The sequence below is a fragment of the Micromys minutus genome (genome assembly GCF_963924665.1).
Source record: "Micromys minutus genome assembly, chromosome: 9".
Taxonomy (NCBI): domain Eukaryota; kingdom Metazoa; phylum Chordata; class Mammalia; order Rodentia; family Muridae; genus Micromys; species Micromys minutus.
This window is the reverse complement of record NC_137978.1, coordinates 64,146,088-64,171,528: the sequence shown is the minus strand read 5'-3', so window position 1 is coordinate 64,171,528 and position 25,441 is coordinate 64,146,088. Positions and strand designations below refer to the sequence as shown.

At 51.8% G+C, this 25,441-nt stretch overlaps 1 protein-coding gene across 3 annotated transcripts in view; it reads right to left on the bottom strand.

Moving 5' to 3' along the window:
- ACOT7 (acyl-CoA thioesterase 7) overlaps positions 1 to 25,441 on the bottom strand; it is a 76,713-nt gene that overhangs the window by 9,073 nt on the left and 42,199 nt on the right. For 2 of the 3 annotated variants that reach the window (XM_080921378.1, XM_080921377.1), the window contains exons 6-8: positions 22,325 to 22,411; positions 8,574 to 8,690; positions 1,142 to 1,326 (exon numbers count right to left, since the gene is read on the bottom strand). In XM_080921378.1, coding sequence (XP_080777504.1) covers positions 1,142 to 1,326; positions 8,574 to 8,690; positions 22,325 to 22,411 — 389 coding nt within the window. Of the gene's footprint in view, positions 1 to 1,141; positions 1,327 to 2,492; positions 2,525 to 8,573; positions 8,691 to 22,324; positions 22,412 to 25,441 lie in introns of those variants that run through there. The other variant, XM_080921379.1, reaches the window with a different exon arrangement.

Genomic DNA, 25,441 nt, shown 5'->3' with positions numbered 1-25,441 from the left:
CAGTATCTGTGCTTGCAAAGCTGGTTCCTGAGTACCCTGAGCCCAGCAGAATCCTCTAGAAAGTCTCCCCACCTCAGTGAAGAAGCAAGGAGTCAAAGGAGCATCTTCAACAAGTGTGAAGTAACAGCCCGGTCCCACAGGACACCAAGGGCAGAATCTCAGGCTGGGGATGGACACCTCTCCCCCTCCCCCAGCACTCTACGTCTCTTGCCTCCTCTCTCTGAGCAGTGCTCCTCCTGAGCTACTCAGGACGCAGCTTCTACTGCCTCAGTGACGGTCATGGGCCTGGAACCTGACTGCCGGACACACAGGGTATACAACCCCACCTTCCAGAGCCCACCCTGGCCTCAGTGTTGGGAGCTCAAAAAAGGTGCACCTGACCATGCAGCTGGGAAGGACTCATGGCTTCCTGAAGAGCGGAGACCCCGCCCACAGCAGCACCAGCCCCTCTACTTTAAGGCCATCCACCCAATTCTGGAGCTGTCCTTCATCTTGTGCCCATTTGAGTAATCCTGGAGATCCCACCCCTCACAATACAGAAAGACCTTGGACCTGGCCCTGTTTTATTTTCTTTTGCATCTGCTTCTATATGAGCGAGCCTGCCCTCGCACAGCCTCCTGACATGGCTCCTCCCTGCTTCCCACCCCAGGCCTCTGCCAAAGCCTTCCTTGTAGCTGCTGGCTAGGGCTCTCTAGTCTCATTCCTGCCTAAAGTCACGTAGCTGACAAGTGGGTCACCCCTTTCTCCATCTGCATGAGCCCCAGCAGCACAGAACCGAAGCTTGCTTCATCAGGTGACACAAAAACCCAAAGTCACATTGGAAGGATCCATGCCTCAGTTCTCCTAGGCCCCTTTAAGAGCTAGAAAAAAATAAGGCTTGAGGTGCTCCTAAAACCACACCTCAGCACATATACACAATCCCAGGAACCCGGGCACTGTGCTATCATAAGGAGCCAGAGATGGTGATGAGAGAGAGGTCTGACCTGACCCATCTGCCCACCCTACAGCCAGCAGCTTACCAGGAACCCCTTCTAGAGACTTGACTATTCCTGAGCACAGCCCATGGCCACAGGCCTGCAGGGTGGTCAGGCCTGGGTCCTGCCCTGTTCTGGATGGGACGGTTACTCCTCAGGACACTTACCACAAGCTGAGGCACAGGCAGCGGCTTGCCCTCATGGTTCAGGGACACGTAGGTGAAGAAGGCACTGGCAGCCCGGTAGCGCTTCTGTGAGTTGTCCACCACAGGGTCAGCGTCCACCAGGACTTCAATTTCCATGGACTTATTGCTTGTGAAAGTCATGCGTCCGGAGATGGTGATGACACAGCCTGCAGAGAACATGGAGCCATTATCGGACACCAGTTCGCTCTCTACCCACAGGGGCACCACGTGGGCAGGTCATGCCAGAGAGAAGCCATGTTACTGAGGACAGTTAAGATGCTGAGTTAGGCAACACAGGCAGCGGCCACTACGAGATGTTACAGCAAACTATTAGTGTGTGTCACATTATTAGTCAGTGTGAGTCATCTGTCTCCACAGCAGACATTCACTGATGCCCCAACATTTCTGGCAGCCACTAGGTCCAGACCCACTGAACACAAGGCTGGGAGGGCAGATCAGTCAGCAACGGTGAGCTTGCTGAGTCCTGCCTCAGGGGAGGCTGAACTTGCCACACTGATGCTCTGAGCAGCACAGCAGAGTCCAGAGGTTGGCATTCTTTATGCGGGACTGACAGGAGCAGTGACCATCAGGCTTGCTCTGTAACCCTATGGGTCTCAAACATGAGCTCAGGTTTCATTCTCTGAGCCATGGGATATGTCAGGAGTACCGAGGTATACTTCTTGTCGCATGGACATGGGGTCATGTGATCATGACCTTAGTTCTCAGTCACTGCCTCTGCAGATAACCCGAGTGACTCCTGTCCAGTCTACCATTCCTATCTTTGGGCACATGGTGCTTCAGCCTGGCTTCTGCTCCTGTCACCATTCACCCTTCTACACAGACCCTCCAGTGCCTAGCTTGGTAGGTTCTGGTCTCAGGATGCTTGGGTCTGCTTTTATAAAAGAACACAAGGGAGCCTGAACCTTGAACCATGAAAAGTAGCAGACGTGGTGCTGAGGCTACTGCTTGCCAAGGGTCACCACTCCTAAGCATGATGTGACTGGCCACAGCTGTGTTGGCCTATGGGGCCTTTGGTTAACACTGATTCCTGGATGCTGCCACTTCTGACTGTTATGTGACCATCATCAGAGTCCTTATCCCATCTTTCAGCATGGTGGCCTCCTGGGCCAGCCAATGTGGGTCACAGGGTCTACTCAGCAGGGACCAGTGCTGGCTGCAGGGCCCTACAACACATATCTAGCACCCTAGCTTCAAGACAGGCCCTGCAGGACGTGTTGATACAGCCAGAGAGAAAGAGACGACAATGAAGGCAGTGGGCTATTCTGTTAAGAAGTACCAGAAAATTCCATTCCACATCCAACTCCATACTTACACAGGGTGTTTCAGTGCAGGACGTGGCCATTTCTGGGAGGGAGGGAAGAGCCAGGTGGTCAGTGACAGGTGGCCTGATACAGCTATAAGGCTGTTACATGTGAGCATCTGCCAGTGGTGACTACACCCTCAGCTACATCCTGGGACTGTCACCAGCTTAGGGTCTAAAAACAGACTAGTCACCCCAGGCCTTGCAGGACCTCTGCCTTCTCCTAAATGCCCACTGAGAGGTGGGCTGCAAGGCAAGCAGGAAAGCAGAGACCAGCAAGATGTCCTCAAAGACCAAGACACACGAGGGCCGACTGCTATCCACTGCTGTGAGGGCAAATCCCAGGTTCTCCACGCACACTGAACTCTAGAGGACAAACGGAAGTGTGTCTGTCTGCTGTTGTCCCTACCATTCGCCAAATCCTGGTTGCTCATGGCTTAAGTCTGGGTCAGAAATCTAATGCTTTTAACCCCAAGTTTAAGTCAGAAATGGCTGGTTCTGGGAACTGGACCGGGGGCACAAAGCAGGTGGAAGGGTTGAGAGCCAGCGATGCCACACCACACAGCCAACACCCCAAAGCTGGGCCTTCTCAGGCCTATGAGTTCTCTCACAAAGTCACACACAAGCCCCAGGGAGAAGAAGTGACACACGGGAATCCACTCCGGAGCTGGCACCTGGCATAGCCGCTGGATCAAACTGAAGCTCCTGCTGAAAATCAAACCCTCAGCTGCAGAGACAGAGGGCAGGGAGCACAGAGGCCTGGGGAAGGAGGTCCATCTGGGGCGGGGGTGGGGGAGAGGCAGCTAAAAAGAGGTGTGAGCTTTAGATGCTCCTCTCCTGACCTTCCTTCCACACTGCAGTAGGGCCTCCAACCACAGTCCTTCCCTGCAATGGCAGCCTCGCTCACCAGTGCTTATGAGGCTCCCAGTCTGGAATGCCCAGGGGCAAAGCCAGGTCCCCAGCATGTGGCAGTAAACAGGCAGATCCACAAGGGCTGCAGACCACAGGAACCTAGCACCCTGCTGGCTCCCAGAGCTCAGGGGAGCCCTAGACGCCATTATATCAGAGTGCACAGTGGACAGGCCCGAATCAAATGGCTCAGAAGCACAGCAGTGGCTTCTGCCAAAACATCTTTCTTATAGGCTCACTGTATATGTATACATGTTTTGCCAACATGTATGTGTGCCTATTGTCTGTGGACTGGAACTGGAGTTTTGGATGGATGGCCTGTGGGAACTGAATCCCGGTTCTCTGAAAGAGCAACAGGAGCTCTAATTGCTGAGCATCTCTCCAGCCCCTTGGCTTCATCGTTAGCAGCTACTGTGCTGCCCACAGAATAGTCTCAGTCCACACAGGACAATTCAGAGTATAATTAAACGACAATTAAAATTGGGTTTGCTTATAGTCCCTGTGTATCCTGGTAAACATGGTGAGGCAATCCCAGAACGGCACGGGGCGGGGAGTTGCTCTGCGTAGCCCTGGCTGTCCTGGGATTCAGAAATCTACCTGTCTCTGGCTCCCTAGTGGGATCAAAGGCGTGCACATTGCTGTTGTTAGGCACAGCCAACAGGATGGAGTGCAGGGAAACACTGGGCCGATGAGGGCACCTGGAGCAGTGCCTTTCCTGGGGTGCCCCACTCACTGCACACAGCCTCAGAAGCAACTGTAGTTACACAACATCCACAGTGGTCATGGAAGGTACATGCTGCTGCTTTTGACCTGTGAAGATCGGGGGTCATTCCCGCTCACCCTGTAGCTGCTGTTCCGTGCCCTGGATGCCTGGTGTCCTATTGGGGAACTGTGAGCCCTAGTGACTGTGGGCTCACGCTCTCAAGCTGAAGTCTGCAGACTGGAACACTGAGGTAGCAGCTGCAGAAGGCAGGGTCTCAGCGCACCTCCTGGTGCTGGCGCCAGCAATGTCCAAGGTCAATGTGTCAAGTGGCTGAGTTGTGAACTGGCTGCTTTGAAGCCACAGATAGCCAGTCTAAAGGTGTGCTAACAGGCGGCAGCTGCCCAGCTGACTCTGAGTCCCCCACATACGGTGTTACCCCCAGGATGCAGCTGCTAGGTTATAGCAGCATGCCGGGAATTTGAGAAAGAAAAGAAACTAATTATAAAAAAAAAAAAAAAGTAGCTGTTCCCAAGCACTACACAGTTTATGAATAGCTCCATGTTTTGCCACCAGAGAGCCAGGGCAGAGAACTGTCTCAAGAAGGCACAGAGCAGCCAGTGGCTTCTGGTGCAACACTGCAGCCTCTTAGTCCCTGCTTCCAGATTCCTCTCTGGGAGGCTGGCCGACCACAAGAAGCCTGCACTTCTGGTTTCCTGAGTAGCACTTACAAGGACTGTCTCTTCAAGGAAACTGCTTGGAATTTAATGAATGTCTCAAGCGAGAAGGAGAACGGAGAAAGTCAGCCCTGGATACATTCTGCTCCGTGGTTGAGGTTTCTCCTGTGTACTGCGGGACGGCACTGCTGCCTACCCCAGGCTCCCCATGCTGTGTCTGTTCTGGATCCTCGTCACTTGGCCTATCACAGCTCATGGCTCCCGCTGTCCCCTGCATACATGGCTGAGCTCAAGGAGCTGGACCTCTGGCCTCCTCACTGCTTGCTGGGCCAGAGGTCAACGACACAGAACTGGACAAGACCTGGTGTGAAGATGAAGTCACCGGGCACTTTACTTAACTTACACCTTTCCTGTGCTTGAGTGGCAACCTTCTTCAGTGGACCAGGATGTTGCAAGTAGCCATGGAAGTTGTGGTGCACAGGTGGGACGGAGTGTGTCCTCTCTGCTCTCAGCAGTAGTGAAGAGTTATCCCCAAAGAACCAAGTGTGTAAACATCAAGTCAGCTGTTCTACAAGAGCAGGGCAACCAATGGCCTGAATGGCCACATGGAAAGCCCCGCTGTAGAAACTGGGCCTACACGTGCAAACCTGAGTGCAACTACCTGTACCTCAGCACAAGTCTGCTCTGCTAAAGCTCACACCTTCTTCTCTGGCCTTCTAGAGACAGTCCTGGGACTGTAAAGCTGCTGGCATAACTTCTCTGGGTGGCATCCTACTGAATGACAAACGAATCTCCTTCCAAGAGACAGACCCAAAAGATGGCCTGCGGCTCAGGACACGGAGCCAGAGGAGGCAGGATGGATGCTCAGAGCGTATGAGGTTCTCACGATATTTTAGCCTCCGAAGCCAGGGAGCATTCACTTCTGTCATTTTAAGCATCCCAGTCTGCAGGCACCTGACCCAGCAGCCGAAGGGAGTGAACACCATTTTGATTAACACGAGTCCACGTGTGCTGGTCCATCTTCCAGGCAACGTTCCCTGAGCTCTGTGGATGCTGCCTAATCCTGTACACACTGATGATGTCATGCCTTCTCTGAAGGTGGGAGGTAAAGGAAAGTCACAGGGACAGTGAGTTCAAGAGGCATCAAAGCCTCCAGGTTAAGGTGACCACAGCAGTCTCATCAGACCTGGGTGGCTCCTCCCTCCTCATAGCTGCTGACAACTTGGACTCTGTCACCGCAGACTCAGAGGCAGGAGGGACTTGTCAACCTTGTGTCTTTGGTGAAAGAGCAGAATGCAGACTGGAGAGATGGTTCAGTGGTTAGGAGCACTGACTGTTCTATCAGAGGTCCTGAGTTCAATTCTGGTGTGTCTGAAAACAGCTACAGTGTACCCATATAAATAAATCTTAAAAAAAAAAAAAAAAAAAAAAAAAAAGAGCAGAATGCATTGTTCTAAGGTGGCAGAGCCCTCTCTACTGAGGAACCAACCCCATCTGTGGTGATGACACAGCCAGGGACCTGTGAAGAGGGACCCTCTTCCCTGGACACATTCCAGGACACACTCTGTAAAAGGACAACACACAGGACCTCACAGGAGATACCTCTGTAGAAACATCACAGATTTTACTGTTTTAAAGACAGGGTCTCGGGCTGGAGAGATGGCTCAGTGGTTAGAGCACTGACTGCTCTTCCAGAGGTCCTGAGTTCAAATCCCAGCAACCACATGGTGGCTCACAACCCTCTGTAATGGGATCTGATGCCCTCTTCTGGTGTGTCTGAAGACAGCTACAGTGTACTTGTATATGATAGATAGATAGATAGATAGATAGATAGATAGATAGATAGATGATGGATGGATAGATAGATGATGGATGGATAGATAGATAGACAGACAGACACAGATAGATAGATCTTAAAAAAAAAAAAAGACAGGGTCTCATTATGTAACAACCCTGGCTGGCCTTGAACTCCTAAGTACTGGGATTAAAGAGGGATACCACCAGGATCACAGCTCTTTAGCTGCATAGACCAGGCCAGGCAGGAGATTCTGCGTATCCGCCACCCCCACCCCTACCCCCACCTCCCCAGAGGAAGCCAGTGCAAAGCAGCGTCAGACCAGAAGGCATGGACCTGAAATGAAGCCCACTTTCTGTGCAGCAGATGAATGCACCTTCAGAAGTTAGTCTGTCCTCAAAGCCCTATATCCTCTGGTGGCAGAAATGACCCTAGAGAAGCTGACTGACTCTCATGTGCTGTATGACCCTTGAATGAGGCAGCTCCTAAAATCCAGAGCCACTGTCTCTTCAACATCCCTTTCCCAAGCAGCTTCTGACCATACAGGGGGTCAGGGTAAGGTCTTTCCCCCCTGATGTCTTCATTCTAAGAACAGGATTGAGCTGCTTTAAGAGCACTCTGACTCTAGGCCTTACTGACATAGCTACTGCTGGGCAAATGTGGAGGAAATGCTGTTTTCCTCAGCCCTAGATCACTGAGAGAGCAGTGAGCAGGACCAGTTAGTTAATCTCCATGGCGGGTCTGGATTCATATTTAACAACAAGTGCTGGGCCACTACCTCACCAGGCAGGAAACTCCAAAAAAAAGGGAGGCGTGAGACCTGACACCCAGGACTCTCCTGTAGAGAAACTCTGTGTATTGTATGGACGCATCACCTGTCAATTACAAGACCTATGGCCTATAGGGAAGGGTAGAGTAGAAGGTGGGACATCCAGGAGGCAGAGAGGATTCTGGGATAGAGCTAGGAGTCAGGAGATTCAACCGACAGATGCATGGTACCTGAGCACAGGTAGGGTGTAGGTTAAGAGAACTGGGTTATTATTAGTGATGACCTAGCCAGAGAAGAGCCTAGCTACACGGCTAAGGTATTTGTAAATAGATTTTGAGTCCTAGTCTTATTTCTGGGAACGTGATGCTGACAGGAGGAACCAGACTTAACTTCTACACTACACTCTCCTCTCAGGCTCGTGGCACAGCTCTCAGGGCTTCTGACACACAAGCCTCCAGAAGCTAAAGCAGACAAGATCCACCAGTCATGGGCAACTTAGAATGACACTGATGTCTGTGTTTATGGCAAATACCCATCAGTAAGACGAATTCTTAGAAGTGGAAGGCACCGTGTCACTGCTGCGCGTCTTCACTAGACAGCCCTGCATCTCCCCAACCAGGGTACTTCCTCTGTCCACGAAGCAGTTCCCTGCCAGGTGCTGGGGAGCACCCAGGGGCACAAGGCTCTGGACTCGGCAGCAGGCAGACAAGGCAGTGTAAAGACTTAAGCTGTGTGGCTCCTAGACTGTCATCAGCCGTAAGCTGTTCTCATGGTGCAGGATCCTAGTGCCTCATTTGGGACTCACCCCGTGCCTACGGCTCGCAAGGCTGAGTCACTAATGAACCGGATTAGATTTCCATCACATGAAAGTTCCCAAGCAGCCCTTAAGCAGGGCGAGTGGTAAATGGGGCTGGCTCGCATGGTCCTGCCATCACTGTCTGTCTTGGGTCACCTCTTATTCCACAAGGAGGAAACCTACAAGGCTTGGTGGCGACTGTTCAAGTAGGAGCATCACAGGGCTCCCGTCTTCAGAGGATGAGCTAAGGCTGGAGTTTGGGAACAGAAGCGTCCATCATCCCAGTCAGATCAATAAACACAGCCTCACCAGTGTGTGTGAACGGCAAAGCACAGCTGTCTCCCTGCTTCTTGTGGGACACAGGCAGACGGCCATGTCAGCACAGAGTGAAGTGGCCCCAGGAACCCCACAGAGCTGCCCCTCATCTCACAGGAGAGCTCTTCTTACCTTTCCGAATCTTGTCATGGAAGTTAATGGCATCCACAGAGGCAGTCACTATGTTGGTCTTGCAGTGGCGTGCAGCCACAATCCCAGCCACTTCATCCATGAGCTTCATGGTGACACCTGCAGAGAAAAGGGTGCAGGGCTGCTGAGAGCTGAAGAGGGAGCACTCCACACCCTGGAAACAAGTCCTCCATCCACACCGGCTAGGGCTCCAGCAGCAACAGGCTAGGATGTAGCACGTGATGACTCTCTAAAGCCAAATTCCTCAGGAGCATCTGACAATGGTGTCAGGTGACATTCTAGACAACTGACAAAGTGACAGCCCCTTTCTAGTTCTCTACAAACCTCACTCTGCTGGGGAAAGTTCATGACAATGTCCCCCGGGAGAACATCAGTCACAGCATCAGCTGCTTAGAAATGCTGGCACACTTCTGTGACCCAAATAGCAAGATCTTATCTCAAAACAATAATGACAAAGTCAAATAACTCAGAGCAAGGGCAGCTCAGAGTCACCAGTCTGTCTGTCCCTCCCTCCCCCGGACCCCGAGACAGAGTTTTCCGTATGGCCCTGGCAGTCCTGTAACTCAGAAATCCCCTGCTTCTGCCTCCCAAGTGCTGGGATTAAAGGTGCCCCAACACCGTCCCACAATCCCCAGTCCTTCCTAAAGAGGACCGAGAAGGGGGCAATTTCTGGGCAATGGCTGGAACCGGGAGAAAGCAAACAGTGTGATTCAACTGCTCCACACCCAGGGACAGAGACGATCAAAGAGACAGACCCGCAAATGCAATTTCAGTAGCAGTCCCAGTCACAACAGCTAGAGGAAGGCAACACAAAGGCCTAGTCCCTTATTCAGCCACTTTCTCCTCTGAGGCCGACTACCAAGGTGCAGCTATCAAAGTATTAAAGTCCAGCAATCAAAAGCCCCCTTTGGTTCACCTACTTAACACAGCCAATAAAATTAAACATCAATACCGGGGTTTCCCTTTAACATTTATAAACTGCCATTAGTCTCTAGGCCATGGTTCTCTCCTTTCTATCCAGGGCAGTCCTTTGTCCACTAGAACAAACAGTTCTTCCTCATCTCTCCGTTGTTCCTCCCCTTCTTCCTGTCCTCTCTCTTGTTCTCTGCCCTTGGTCCCTTTGGAGCAAAAATTTCTCCTTTGTGCTAAGAACTTGGTCTTGGGGGTCCTGAGCTGATACCAATGTCTTACACCCGAGATCCAGCAATCTACCTCCTGGGTGTAGAGCCAAAGGAGGCAGCAGCACGTGTCATGACAAGTGTTATTTATTGTGTGTGTGTGTGTGTGTGTGTGTGTGTGTGTGTGTAGTGGGCACACATACGTGTGTGAATTTGTGTGAGTGCCTATGCAGATGTGACTCAGCATAAACATAAAGACTTAGAAGACAACTTTTAGGAGTTGGTTTTCTCTTCCCACTATGTGGAAACTAGAAATTGAACACAAGTCATTAGTCTTGGTGACAAGTGTCTTTACCCAGTGAGCTATCCTGCCAGCCCTATTTGCTTATTTTTATTTTTTATAAATTTTTACCATCCTGTTTGTGTGTGCACATGTGTGTGTGTATGTGTGTGTGTGTGTGTACCACAGACACATGTGTGGAGGTCAGAGGACGATTTATGGATCCACCTTTATGTGGGTCACACTAATCAAACTCAGCTTGCTGGGTTTACATGGCAAGTGCTTTCTCCACTGAGCCATTGTGACGGCTCCTTGCCAGCTTATTTTTGAGACCCAGTCTTGCTAAAGCAACCTAGATTATCCTTAAACTCAAGAGTCTCCTGCTTTAGTGTCCCAAGCACTGGCGTTATAGGCTACAAAAGGTGACACTGATCCACCAGGCAGATGCCAGGAAGTTAGGAAGCTCAGAGCACCTTATTTTGGGACATGCAGAGAGAGGAACAAAGCTGAGAGACACCCCCCCCCCCCAGGAAGCCCAGGCACTGGCGCAGTGTCTCATGGGCTGGCAGGGGCAACACTGCCCAGCAGGAAGTTACACGTAAGTAACAAGACTCTAGGGAAGTGGAAAGGTTCAGCTAACCTTAGTGAGGGGGAGGGGAAGAAAAGGGAGAACTGGCTGTGGGCACCATCTTCAAAGTGCCACACACAGGTGCCAGTCCTGCACAGCCTACTCAGGAAGTCAAGAGCCACTTCTCAAAGAAGCACGGAGCCACAAAGCACCCTGGCTCTAAGCATAGGACAAGAGAAGCAGCCATTGGCACCAGCTTTCTCCTCCTGTGCAGGGAGGGGCTGCAGCTCTGCGCGCTGGGTTTGGGCAGGGGTCGCACTGGGTTTGTTCTTTGCCAAGGGGAAGATGAGGCACAGAAACAGACTTACAGCCCTGTCTGGGCCCCACCACTGCATCCACGGTCCTCCCACTGGCCCAGGAATCTGCGGAAGCTGAGCTCGGGCCAGGCTCAGCACGAGAGTGGCTGTAAGATTAAGTCCAAAGCCTAGGATGTCCAAGAACCAAAAATGCAACAGGATCCTCCATGAGTCAATGCCCACAGCCTTGGCATGGTGACCCTCGCCACATGTGCAGAGGCGGCGGCACATGGGCAGGGTGGCTGAGGAGCCAACGGATGAGGTGAGGGGCAGTGTTTGCTGCAGCTGCTCTCCTGGGAACCAAGTACTGTCGAACTGAACCCCACTTTCCTGTGGGTCTTTGCAGACGCAGGATTGGAGACGGACACACAGGAGAGAGAAGTAAGATGTCCCTGAAGGATTCAGGGGGTTCGGAACCACATGCACTGTTCTGTTTGCACGGGGACCAGAAGACAGTCAGCCTCTCACTCACAGGGAGGCATGCTCGGAGCCATGCCATCACATCCTGATTTGCTACAACTTCACTGCAAGTCCGAGTGCACTCTGGCAAGTATTTAAGGTCGCTGGAGAGGACAGGGAGAGGGTGTTCATGGGCTGAGTTCTTCTCGGTAGATTTCTCCACAAAGACCAGCACACATTCAAGCCACCCTCATACGTTCTTGGTGCTCAACAGAAGCTCCCTTGGCTCAGATGATCACCCACAGCATTGGCTACAGAACACTGACATTGCACACCAAACAACGTCCCAGAGTCTAGATGTGCGTTTAGACCACACCTGTCAGTCCAGCACAGAATGGCCACGAACAGGAGTCTAGGAGTCAGGCTGCCGGCCTCACAGGCACAACATTCTCAATCCTGAATTCACAACACTATGACTTCAGCACAGCCGTCCTCTCAGGACACAGACCCCAGAAAGCCAACCCTCCTGACAAGGATGAGCTGGCTGTTTCCAGAGAGTACAAAAGGGAGAAGATGAAGCCTGGCACCGGCAGACAGGAGGAAGGTGGACACATACCCAGAGACTCTGCAAAGCCGGCTGAGCTCGGAGAACTGGCAGATCAGCTCCAGGAAGTCCAGGGCCTCCGCCCATGGGGGTCGGTCTCTGTTGTCCTCTCAACAAACACAGACTAATGCTGAGTCCCCTGTAAAGCAGCCCCAGCAGACTGCTGCACTGCTGTCTCATCTGTCACAGAGTCACAGGAAGCTGCGAGTCTCAGACACACAGCAGCTGGGTCCACACCCTGCCCAGGGAGCACCTGAGGCCCAATCAAGGGAGAAGTGGAACAGGATGATGGCAGATTTCAGACCATGGTGAGGGGCAGGGAGGCAGGAAAGTCCTGTGGGTGAGGAGGGGCCATGGCCTGGAGCACCCCACTGGTCTCTAGAAAGATTAGTGTGTGGGGGGGGGGGTAATGGGAAGGGAAAAGAAGAGTTGGGGTAAAGTCTAGAACTTGCTGGGTGGTAGTGCACCCCTTTCACTTGGGAGGCAGGGGCAGGAGGATCTCTGTGAGTTCAAGGCCAGCATGGTCTACAGAGTGAGTTCTAGAACAGCAAGGGCTACACAGAGACTTTGTTTTGAAAAATAAACAAACAAATAAACAAGAGTGGAACAGAAGTGCTGCCATCAGCTCTACTAAGGGGCCGTGTCTCTAAAATGCTGACAGTGCCAGAACACAAGGCTGGGGTTCCCCAGAAGATTCTGGAAGAAACAAGCATGACCAGATGAGCTCCTGGCTCATGAGTGACATGCTGGCCCACACGGGACTCCACAGGCGCCACTGAATGCAGTGGGTCGTGCACTCACATCTGGGCTGTGCCTCAGTTTCTGTGACTCAGGACAGACCCTGGCTCTTGGTGCTCGAGATGGCTGCTGGGTGTGAACGCACTGATGATCCCAAGTTAACAGAGTCCTGTTCCTTATGCACACTCTGCCCAGTCCACCTCCAAGAGTCCCAAAGCTCTACGAGTTCTAACAAGGTTCAAGAGTCAAAAGTTATGTTTCTTGGGATCCTCAGACTAGCTGTCAGCTCTTGCAAAAAGCAAAAGGTCACAAACTCTCCACATGCAACAGCTCAAAGTAAACTTCTATTTCATACAGGACCAGGGTGACGAGGAAAAAGGAAAAAAAACAGGCTAAAGCAAGCCCCAAACCTATCAACGTAAATATTAGACTCCACAGCTCTGTGCCAGCAAGTAAGCTCCACAGGGCCGGGAGCCCCACCCCGGAGCCTGGCCGTGTGGCCACACGGTCTCTTCAGGGCTGCTCTGCTTATCCGTCCAGCTCTTCAACAGACACACACTGCGGTCTAACAGGCATCAGCCACACAGCTTCACCTGCAGCCCAGAGCTGCCCAGAGGGAGCCTAACCTACCACACACTGCCCTATACCTCAGGCTTCCTTCCAAACCTAGGTGGACGGCTCAGCGCCCTGAGATCTTTTGGATTCTGCATGCCAACATGGAGAGAGATGGTGCTAAGGTCTGCAGATCCCATTCCCCAGCTATGGCTACGATGGCTTCTGAATGCCTGGGCGCCATGAGAGACGGACACAGTAAGACCTCTGCATGAGCCTCTTTGTTATAGTTTGTTTCTTTGAGACAGGGTTTCTCTGTGTAGCCCTGGCTGTCCTGGAACTTGCTAGGTAGACTAGGCTAGCCTCAAACTCAGAGATCCATCCAACTCAGCCTCCTGAGTGTACCACCACGTTCAGCACAAAGCCACATTTCTCAAATGAGCCAGAGTCTTACAGTCTGGAGCTGCAGCCTGCCACACTCACAGTGGTTTCCTCTTTGTGTCTGTTCTTCTACCACCATGGGGGTTCGTACCTCCAGCCCTAGGGCAATCTGATGCCTCGGGCCTTCACAGGCCTGCACTCCTGTACGAGCACACTCGTGCACACACGCATGCACACGGTGGGTGTCAACTGCTACACAAAGACGATTGAAAACAGGCAGAAACTCTCCCCGCACAGTCTCCCGAGGATTCTGTCACCAACTACCACTGTATGTCTCACAAGGACGCCTCACGAGCGGGGTGGAGAACAGTTTGCTGAACTGTGTCAGAACAGAGAAGGCCTTTGCCTGCTTCCTCTTGCCTTTGTTGTCAGCACAGTCCAGATGGACACCATTTCCCAGAGGAGCCCTGTCCAGCCACATCCCACCTTCTCTTTCCTGCCTGTTCACACAACTATCAAGTGCCAAGTTTTCTATAAAGCACCTCTCCCAGGTGTCCACAGAAAGCCTCCTACCTGCTTCCCATCCAGACATAGCGAGTATCAAAACACACACATACACACACACACACACACACACACACACACACACACACACGCACGCACACACACACACAATTAAAAAAAAAAACCCAACTTTGGCAAATTACACAGTCCATCGTGGGCTGTCCCAGCCTCTCCAGATTGGCAATTCAAAGACAACAACACAATTGTAGCATTTGCTGTCATTAGAGACTCGTTCACCTCAGGAATTATGGGAAAGAAAAGCCTCAGGCTTGCTTGGCCACTAACACATACATAAACACTGGGTAGTTGAGATATTTTTGTATCTTAACATTTAACTGCTTAAAGATTTTTGTTTTGATTTTTCTTTAAGTATTGACAACATGCTGACTGAATTAAAAATAGAGCTTAATTTTCTTTCCCCAGGCCTGCTGGCTGGCTGGGTTAGCCTGCCTACAAACCCAAAGCAGCAGCTAGCAGCTCAAAGCTGAAGCCAGCACCGCCTGCTCTGTGGGTGAGGATCCGAGATGCCCCCATTTCTATATTTAATCCCAACTGACGGAGTGTGGGTGCCAGCCTCCTATATTAAGCAGATGATAGTAACTTCGTCTTACTTTATATATCCTACCCTTTGCTGATGACAAGAGGCTATTAAAGGATACAGGTGACTGAGAGAGCCCACATGGCCCTGGTCCTCTGGGTCCTATTACCCAGCAGCACTGGGAAGATCAAGGAATCCCTGGCATGCAGACTTAGTTAAGGCAATTAATAGAAGTTATTTCTGGCAGTGAGTGTGCAGACGACCACAAATCACTAAAGACGGTAACAAAATGTCAAAAGTAGAAACTTCAGGGAACAGACAGATATAGTTCAGCAGGTAAAAAGGTTCTTGTCACTAAGGTGGGAGGAAAGAACTATCTCTGTAAGGTGTCTTCTGTATCCACATTCAGTGTGTGCGTTTGTGTGTGTGTGTGTGTGTGTGTGTGTGAGAGAGAGAGAGAGAGAGAGAGAGAGAGAGAGAGAGAGAGAGAGAGAGAAATATTTTTAAAAAGGAGACACTACTGCAAAGTCTCAGGTGGTGATGAGTGGCTGAAGCATCAGAGCAAGATGACACGGGATGACACAGGATGACATAGGATGACACAAAACGACACGGGACAACATGGGCAGCCACTCCGCCTCTGGAAGCTGAGAAAACAAGAAAACCTAGAAATAAATCTTCGGTCTGCTGCTCAACAATCCACATTGCAGAAGAGAGGCAGTAGGGCACGTTTGTCTCCCATGCCTTGGGGACTTGGTAGAAAGGGCAGCACTATAAACCTACATCCAGCCCTAGAACAGACATAGGCCGGGGGGAGGGCTTAGCCTGAGCCTAAGGCCAGGAAAGGGCAGGTTTCTCCAAGGAGCAGATAGGCTGTGATCTATGCAATGCACTGGTCACTCTGGACAGGACATCGTTCCTAGAAGCTGTCTGCCCTGGTTACCCTCATGAATACACAGCCAAAGAGAGAGAAAAGCAGGTCCTAAGGCAGAAGAGGCACAGCTTTGGACAGCAGAGGACTCAAGTGCTGCATCAGGACATGACAGGGTCGGTCAGTTGTCTAGGGACCACAATGGGGCAGAGGGAGCTAGGGTTAGTGCCTGCACTCTCCTGGACCTGGACACACCAGCAATCTGAGCTCTGCAGAGGTGGCAGGCAGGCCACTTGGCCACAGGGGGATGGACTCAGAGATATAAATGATCAAGTCAGGTCCTAAGCATTGTGTGGCTCCTGTTTTCAAGGCCTGTGGCTGGTATGCTGGGAAGGGGTAAGAAACAGGCAGTTAACAAGAGGCCGCGCAGGAGGCTTTGTACCAGGAGGAAATAAGGTCCATGTGCTCAGATTTCAACACAGAACAGTACAACCAGAGAACGGGCCAAGAGGAAAGGGGGACGCTTTCTGGGATGGATCTGGGTCAGGGCCACCTGCAGGAACACTGTCCAGACACTAAGAGAGAGACTGTTAGAAAGTGCCAAAGCTCCATGACAAAGCCAAGGCCAGAGTCCAGGGGAGAGGATGGGCTAGAGATGGCCCCAGATGAATGCAGGATCAGAGACACAAGCTGGCACTGCAGCCTGAGGTAGACAGGGCAGCGTGAAAAGCATGGGACTGGAAGGGGAGGGAGCGGCCTGGGAGGTTTGCACGGAGGGAGCAGCAAGCACCGTGGGATCCCACTGGCTTAAGATGCTGTCCGACTGGCAAGAGAGCAAGCAGCAGGCCCAGAGTGCTGGCACAGTCACCTCTGATGGCACCAGGCTGTGAGAAGACCAGAGCCCCGAGTGGCCAGCAGAACTGCTTTGCTGGGGAAAAGACTGACCCAGCTGCTGTCCTTGGGCCACAGCTACCTAGACAGTTTCACAGTATAGCATCTGCCACCTAGCTCATAAAAGCCTCCTCAAAGTTACTACCTATGACCCTTTTACAAAAGCAAGCTTGACAGCAGAGCCAAGGAAGCCTAGGCCACTGTAACCACCCTGGGAATGCCAGAACTGCCATCTACTCCCAAGGAGCATGAGAGTCAACGGCTTGAGACAGTATAGGATGGAAGTTCACCATGCCAGGACTACAAGCCCCACAATAACAGCATGTGGCATAGAGGCTGGTCACTAGTCAGTCCCTTTCCTGACCCTGGCTGACACCAGCCTGACAGTGAAAACAGATTCAGGCAAGCATGGAGCTCAAGGGCACAATTCACATGCCTAGCATCAGAGTAGCTTGTATCCGAACAGTCACCAAAGCTACAGCAGAGGGCCAGACACGCCCCAGAAGAGGAGGCCAGCTCTCCACAACAGGGTGGGGGCAGGACAGACGTCGGGCAGTGGGACAAACGGGTGTTATGTTTCTGTACTAACAGTACGTGGCTCTAGGGGGGACACAAGGACCCAGAGACCCAAAACAGAGGTGGGAAAGAAGCCTCTACCCAAGCCCACCCTCCACTTTTTGTGGGTGGATTCTGTTATTCTCTTCTCAGCACCAACACTTTGGTATTTTTAATTCTTCTTTTTAAGTCGCACAGGCTCAAAGCCACCCACTTTCCTCGGGGAACACGCTGGCCCTCTCCCCGGCTCTGTGCAGAAGCAGCTCCTTTGCCTTACTTTCCTTACTTTCTCGCTTGTGTCATGCAGACTTTACTTCTCCAGGCCTTGTTTCAGGCAGCAGTGTTCTGGTCAAGGATGTTCAGGTGTTACAGAACCTGCTTCAGGTCTCTTGTATCCAAAACTCTCTTTATAGTAAAAAAAAAGTCAAATGATCACATTGCACAAATGTCCCTCTGGACAGACAAATGCTCAGCTGCGCCCATAATAAAGGAAACATAAATAAAAACCGAACACAGAGTTGTGTAGTGGAACACACTCGTAACTCCAGCAAATTTGTAGACTCAGGCAAGAGGATCACTTGTGTCAGGAGTTCAAGACCAGCTGAGCAAGGTAGCAAGGGCCATCTCTAAAGTAAACAGGGCCAGCCAGGTAAACATGCTTGTCACCAAAACCCATGGCCTGAGCTGGATCCTCAGAACCCACATGGTGGAAGGAAAGAACCAAGTTGCACAGACCATCTCCTCTGACCTACAGTGCGCCACTCCCTGCCCCCCAGAAGTGAGTGAGAGAGAGAATGAGTAAGTGAATGAGTGAATGAATGAGTGAGTGAATGAATGAGTGAGAGAATGAGTGAGTGAATGAATGAGTGAGTGAGTGCTGAACCACAGACAGGGCCTCAGGGCAGCAGTGGAGAGACAGAGCTCTTCAGAAACTGAGGGCAAGAGTGAGAGGACAGCTCGCTCGGCAGTAAAGGGAGAGAAGTAGCTCAGAAACCTAGACTGTCCCTGCCCGCCCCCCCCTCCCCCTCCCCCCCCCTCACACACACACACACACACACACACACACACACATAAACAACACACTTAGCTTAAACTGAGGGAAGTGTATGAGAACAGCATTACCGAGCAGCTGAGACAAATACACATTGCAAGTGTGTGTTCCTCAGCACCGTGAGGCAGCAGCAGCCAGGACACACCTTATGAAGTGCAGTCCGGGCACCAGCTCATCTCAGCAACTCTGTACCCTGCAGGCCAGGACCCATCAACCACCGCCCTGACAGCATCCTGGGACGTGTGGCTGCAGTTAAGAGCCCATGCCCAGCAAACTGCTCTTGAGCAGCAGGAGAACTGCCAAGCATCAGACAAGACAGACTGCCTTGTCCGTTTCCGACCAGTGCACCCCTCAGCGCCTGGTGCCTCAGCAGCCTTCCTGCTCCTTCCCCGTGAGGCCCCGGATGCATCTCGGCAGCCAGACTATCCAGAACTAAGTCTGAAGAAGACAAGTTCTTCCCAAAGCAGAACATTCCACCTGCCTGCAAGCTCTCCGTCCTCTGCAGGCTGAGGAAAGGCTGCATCAATTTATGGCCATGTCTCAGCGACATGGTCCACTGACCATCTGAATGGAGCAGCTACTGTCCCCAGTCCATCCTCATCTATGACTTTCTCAACTCTCTTGCAGTGCCTTGGGAGGATGGGAGTCACCGTGGGAATGAGTTCTCTCACCCGGCTCCGGACAGCACAGAAATGGGCACTGGGCAGCTCTTCACTCCCAGCTACGGAGCCCGTTCCACCGTAGGCTGGCCACCAGACCAACCGACAGCAGTCTGGCTGGACCCGGGAGGCCCAGGGACGTGGCTGTATTCCTCAGAAAAAGCAGTGCTCAGCCCTGCAGGTGCAGGCAGGAGTGCGGCTTGGCTCTGCAAACACCACAGCCAAGAGGAACAGACAACAAGGCTGCTCCACAGAATGAGCTTCTCCCCCAGACAGGAAAGGGAGGTGACAGCACCTGGCAGGTCAGAGCCCAAAGACACAGCAGGGCCCTTCACTGAAGTGTCACTCTGACACTCTCCTCAGATGTGCTCCAGAGCAGCATGGAAACCCTGCATCTCATGGAACCTGACAGAAAGGCCAGTTCTCAGCCCCCCTCCCCCACCTTGCTGATTGCTGTGAGGCCTGGCACAACTTTCAACAGCTCTAGCCCAGTGTATACAGCAAACAGCAGGACAGCACTGGAGCTGATGGGGGAGTCAACAGATCGGGGAGGGGCCTGAGTGAACTGTAAGAACCATATCGGCAGAAGTAGGGTCCCAATGTGCAAGTGTAAGAGAACCCAGTCCTTGCATTTCCTACCTAAACCATGGAAGCTGAAGATATGGAACAGACTTCTGTGGGATATGTAAAACTCAGAACATTCTCCTCCAACCCCCACCCCACCCCACAACAGAGAATATATGCCTGAAAGCCCAAGTCCCAGAGTCAGGCATCCAACCCAGGGGAGAGGCACAGAACCCCAGAGAGCACCCTGAATGGTGGAGTGTGCAGGAACCCCTGTCCCAGAGCAACGATCAGACCACGGCTGCCAGGCCAGAGTGCTGTGGTAACCACCTTACCCAGAGGCTACTGAGACCCTTTCCTGTGGTCACAGTCTGACCTTACATGTTAGGATGGCGAGACGCCTCTGAAGTTTAGAGGCACAGAGCAGTATTTATTTAAAGTAACTACGCGAGGAGAGGGGAAGGAACAAGAGGTGGTGACAGTTCGTCATGCTTTAGGCTCAAAACAATGAACGTCAAGACTGGCCGTTGGAATAAAGCATCACCAACAAGACTGGCGCCTTGGAAGTTGAGACAGACAATCCCTCTAGGATCCACTGTGAGTGGGGCTGCAGGATGGCCCCCCAGAATCCTCCTCACTTGTACTGATTCCAATACCTGTCAATTACCCCAGGAAGCTAGAATGCAAGTGGGAGGAGGGGTAAAGGACAGAGAGGAAATGGACCCTTCCCAGGCTAACAATGACATTCCAGGACAGGAAGGGCCATGAGAGGATTCACTTGGGATTCCTAAGGTGACAGAAGCTATAGGGCAGCTCAGAGAGCTCCCTCTTGGAGAGGAAAACAACCATTTCTAACCAGAAAGCTCCCCTTTGCACCTCCCACAGCCCTGTCTTCAGCAGGGCCAAGCCCAACCAGCACCTTTCCCAAGTACTGCAGCACAGAGCCAGGGACTAGAGCAACAGCCACACTTGTGGAGGCTCCCCACTGGCTTCTCCTGCCTTATGCTGTGGTTAAGACTGACTCAAGTGATTTTAGATGCCTGCTGACAATGCTCTTCAGGGAAGCACAGTGGAATAGTAGCTGCTGCTGTCATTTCTCACCCTCTTTTGGTGAACCAACAGGCATGCAGGAGATGTTGGGGTCTGTAAAAATTAGGAGGCATATTTATAAATCACACACCAAGTGGAGCTCCTAAGAACACGGGCATTAAGCATCATACATAGCTACTGTAAACACTTCTTACACACATATTAAACATAGAGCCTAGATCACAGGCCAGTTTACACTCTGCTCAAGTGAGGCCTTTCAAGGGCTTTCCAGGAACTCTTCCCTCCTTCACTTCACTCTTGCTGATGTCTCTCGCAGGTAAAGCCAAGAGGGCACACTCGGGATGTGTAAGGTGGGATTGCGAGCTGTCCTGGAGAACACCAGCGTGCGAACCAGACAAGCCCATGCTGAAGCGCTTTCCCTAAGCGGCTAAGAAAAGCCGGAGAACGGGTCTCGGAGAAGCCTGGGCTAGGGGTGGCTGTGCTCAGAGGACAGGGAGGTAGGGACAAGGACACAGCTGCTCTCAGGATGAAGAGAGACTGTCACAGGCCTGGACAGTACTGCTCACTATGAAGTAGAACTCCCTTCCCCTGGGTGGGAGCTACCCAATGAAAAGAGCGTGCAGACAGCACTCCGGGAACCAGGCACTATCATGATGCTGAAAACAGAACCATACAAAAGGAACTGGTTAAAATGGAAACAAGCCTCAAAACCCCTCTCACGGCCGAGGCCACTCTGACTCCGGCAGGCCCAGGACCTGCCACCCTCTACCTGTAGCTGTGCCTCCCTGTGTAGGGTGCTACTTCCAAGGCAAAGATAAGATCTGGTCCCCATTGAGGAATGCTGCTCCAAACACCAACATTAACCTACAGTGAAGCCACCTGAGCTGGGGATGAAATGAACGGGTGCCGTCTACAGAGAGCATGTAGGAAGTGGCATTGCGGGACTGAGAAATGAGGGCAGACAGGACAGTGCTGCGCAGAAGCCCTGCTTATACCCGGACGGAGAGCAGGAGTGCCCAGACCCTGGCACCACATCACCCTCACGTGTGCTGTCGTCTGCACACGTCACTGCCTCTGCCTGGCGTTCTCCTTAAATCAGATCCATTTTTGGCGGAGGTCGATGCTGCCTAGGCAGCCTTGAGTAATTCTCCCATCTCAGCATCTTGAGGTGCTGGGAATCCAAGCAGTTCAACATGCTTGCAAAACAAATACCCTCTGAGCCATCTCTCCAAACCTTGTCTCATTTAAAAGATTTATTTATTTATCTTATGTATGTGATTGGTCTACACACTGCAACCCAGAAGAGGGCATCAGATCCCATTACAAATGGTTGTGAGCCACCATGTGTTTGTTGGGAACTGAACTCGGGACCTCTGGAAGAGTAGCCAGTGCTCTTAACAGCTGAGCCATCTCTCTGGCCCCCCTTGACTCATTTTTAAGGTTACTTTACTCTCATCCAGAATGACAACATCCATTTGAGCAATTGATGTGTTCCTTATATTTGCCTTACATCACAAAAAAAATCATACATTATTAAAGTAAAAAGTATCCTCCACGGGCCAATGGCCAAGTCCTCTGTTACAGTAGGATCCTGGCCAGGACATTTAAGGCCTGTGCTATTAGAGGCAAGATCTTCAATAACTCAAAACAATAAAGGTGATTATCTGGAAGAACATTTTAAAATAGGAGCTGACAGGGGGTTACAGGGTATTCTCCTGGGCTCTGCAAGGCCCTCCCCTGACACCTGGCAGCTGAGATCCCCGGGTTCAATGTGACCCTCTGCTAGAATGTCCTCATCCATCCAACTTTCATTTCCAGTTTAAAAACAGACACCAATGGTATTTCAGTAATTTCTTATGCAACCTCTTAAAAGTTTAAATTTATACTTCACCAGACATGAAAGTCTAAACTAGGTCAGTAAGCAGCATGGCCTCCTGGGGGATGCTCAGGGCAGGCCGGGGAAGATGGCAGGGGAACAGCGACTTTATATCTACCTCCGTGCACGAAGCCATGAAGGGTGCAGTCCGAGGGCCCCACCAGGTGGATCAGGCTGGATTGGCTGTAGCTCACCGTGTTCGGCTCTAGAAAAGGAAGGGGAGAGATCAGTTATTACACACCCAACAGTAGCCAGGCCACCACTGCCCAGAATTCTGTGTCATCAGAAGTGTCTGCCCGTAGTGTCACTTAGGTAGTCTGGTTTCTCTGAAGAGAACAGAGGTCTTGGCAGTGCTGAGCAGCCCCTATCAGAGTCCCAGTGCACTGTGGGTACAGTGTGTCCAGGCGGTCAGGGTCCAGGTTCTGTGGTCCTCCACCGGATGTCATCATCCAGCTAACTCTCCTTCCCAACAACACAAAAGCAACAGCAGTTTCTGCACTCACTGAACTGACAGCTGTCCAGGCCAATCAATCTCCCTCTGCCCACCTCTCCCCTCTGCATGTCTCTGTCAGTGCAAACCTTCCAAGAAGAGACTCCTCAGCAGAGCTCCATTCGCTCAGGGCCACTGTAAACTGTCTGGTTTCACCTAAAACACAGGCACACGCTCTGCCCTGGAGGCAAACAGCATTCCTCCAGGCTCCCTCTCCTCAGCAGGTACAGTCAGAGTCACAAGTGTGATCCAGTCCACGTACACGTGTGCCCTGCCGAAAGCTCTGGTTTTGGATGAGACCCTCATTCACCGACTCCTGCCCTGGCTGCTGAAGAAACTGCTGGGCCAGGGCCGAACAATAGGCACGTCTGGCCTTAAACAGTATTTCTCAGCAGCAAAGAGGTGGTGGAATGAAGGGTGGCCTTGACCCAGAGACCTGGGGTCTCCTGAATGTCAGGTGTCACCTGAGACTTGGATGGTCCTTCCTGTTTCGGGTGAATGTGTGCACCCACAATTCCTATGTTCTTATAACGCAACACTACACAGAGATGGAGCTTTAAAGAGGTGATCAAGTTAGATCAAAGCTATTAAGTTGTAACCTGATCAAAACCATCAGCATTCTTGTAAGAGGGTATGAAAGGGACTTCATTTGACAGGACAGAAAACATTCACAAGCTATGAAACCACTGCTAACAGTGACTGTGACTTCAGGTCAAGGTGAGAGACATCTCTCTCTGGTTACCCACTGGGCTGGGTCCTGTACAGCTCGAGCAAACACACACACACCACATGGACTTCAAACTAAAGCCAGGTGCCTGATGCACCAGGTATCAAAAAGGCCTGAAAAGCTCGGTGTCTGGGCTTAAACACTGTAAATTCAAAGACATCTGCCTTGAGACAGCTCAGAGTTCAGACTCACACAGAGCCAAGGTCTCTGGGCCACTACAGGTTGGAGCCTAGAGATGGTCACCAGACCCACTCTGAGAGGCAGTCTTGGTTTTGGCATGATGTTTGGTCTTAAGGCTCACAAGAGACCTTCATACTGGCCACTGTGTGGGACTGTCAGGTGATAAGTGAGGGCCCTTAACTCCTTCATTTGCCACCAACAAAGGCAAGGAGCACTGGAATGGCCCCCACGCCAGTGGACTGTAGTTAGCTGAGGCGACCTGTGACTATGACCAGAAGGACGAGCTTCTTAGCCAGGGTTCCTCTGACCTCACAGCTCTGCCTGGCTTCTGGCTTCTCCTGGGAAGCAGTGCATAGGCATTGAGGCTCACTCTCACCATCTGCTCCAGGACCTGTCTGGGAGGCTGGGTAGACAGCAAAGCCCAAAGCCCTCCATACCCCAGGGGTCACCACAGCCCCAGACAAAGAGTGTTAGTGTGTGAGGTTATGTGCAAGCCCTACTCTACCTCATATAAGGGACTTGTGCACCTTTGGATTCTGGAACCTACGCTCCATGAATGCCAAGGAAGACAATCATGTGTGTGTGTGTGTGTGTGTGTGTGTGTGTGTGTGTACATATTGTATATGATAAATCTATACACTGCTGCAGGAACAGAGGGACTTGAATCCCCTGCCTCATTTACAATCTGCCTCAGCAGGAACCTCACCTCTGTTTACTAACATGCTGGGTTTCCCAGCTGTAGCAGTTACTGTACCCTGCCTTTAACCTGGAAGTTTCCAGATAATATAGGGACCCCTAGTAAAGCTCCCAGGGAAGCAACAGGCAAGGTGTTGTAGGCTCTCGACACCCTGCCCTCAGTGCCTGTCCACCTGCCAGGAGTCACTGTCCTGCCCATGTAGATCAAGCCACCCCTTCACCCAGGTAGCCTGCGGCTCAGTGACTGCCTGTCTGTTCCCCTCAAAACAACTGAGGATGAGCTGTCCAGAAGACTAGGACTGAAACCCAAGCAAACTCCAAAAGCGTCCATCTCTCCTTCCATACCATATTCCCCCAAGTTTAGTGTTGATGGAACCAGGATCATGGCCAAGCTGGATGGTCACAGACATCAGAGAGGTCCAACAGCCAGGCCGGCCAGCTCTTTCCCTCCAGAGGTGGCCCTGGGCAGATCTGCCTGGGTACTGTTGACTCTGGAAGGCAGATCTCAGTGCAGGACCAGGAGCTTGGTGGTCTGCCAAAGGCCCCCCTGCTGCTCTGCCTTGGGTAGCCAGGGAAATGAACACTAGTTCAAGAACCAGTGAAGACAAACACTTGGTCATGTCTGAGGTAATGCTGATTGCATCATAAACCAGAGACCTGGAAACAGGGTTTTGTGGGCAGTCCCCATGGTGCCAAAGCTGGTCATGAGCCTGGCAGCTTGAAAGTAACTGTTTTCTCTCCTCAGAGAAAATACACAGAAAACTGGCTTCTAAAGAATCACCAGACTCTCTGAAGACACCTACCAGAAAGACAGGAGGCCCAGAGGTTGGTTGCTAGGCAACATTGTCTGAGCCCAGGTTCTACCTGTAGGAGTAGATGGGGGGGAGGCCCATAGGCGAATGCAGTGGGGGAGGTGTCTGCCAAGCTTGCAGTGGCCTCTTCAATCCTGAAGTAAAACCAGTGCCAGTCACACACAACAATCCCCCACTCACAACATTTCCTAGTCATCACAGGACTTCTCAAGAGGTGATGTGTGGGCCCCTTTCTGCTATGTAAGTGGTTAGCAGCTGCTGGAGGAGAGGGTGCAGCTCTTCACACTCCCGTAGGTAAGACAAATCCCTCCCTCCTTCAGTTGCTGCTGC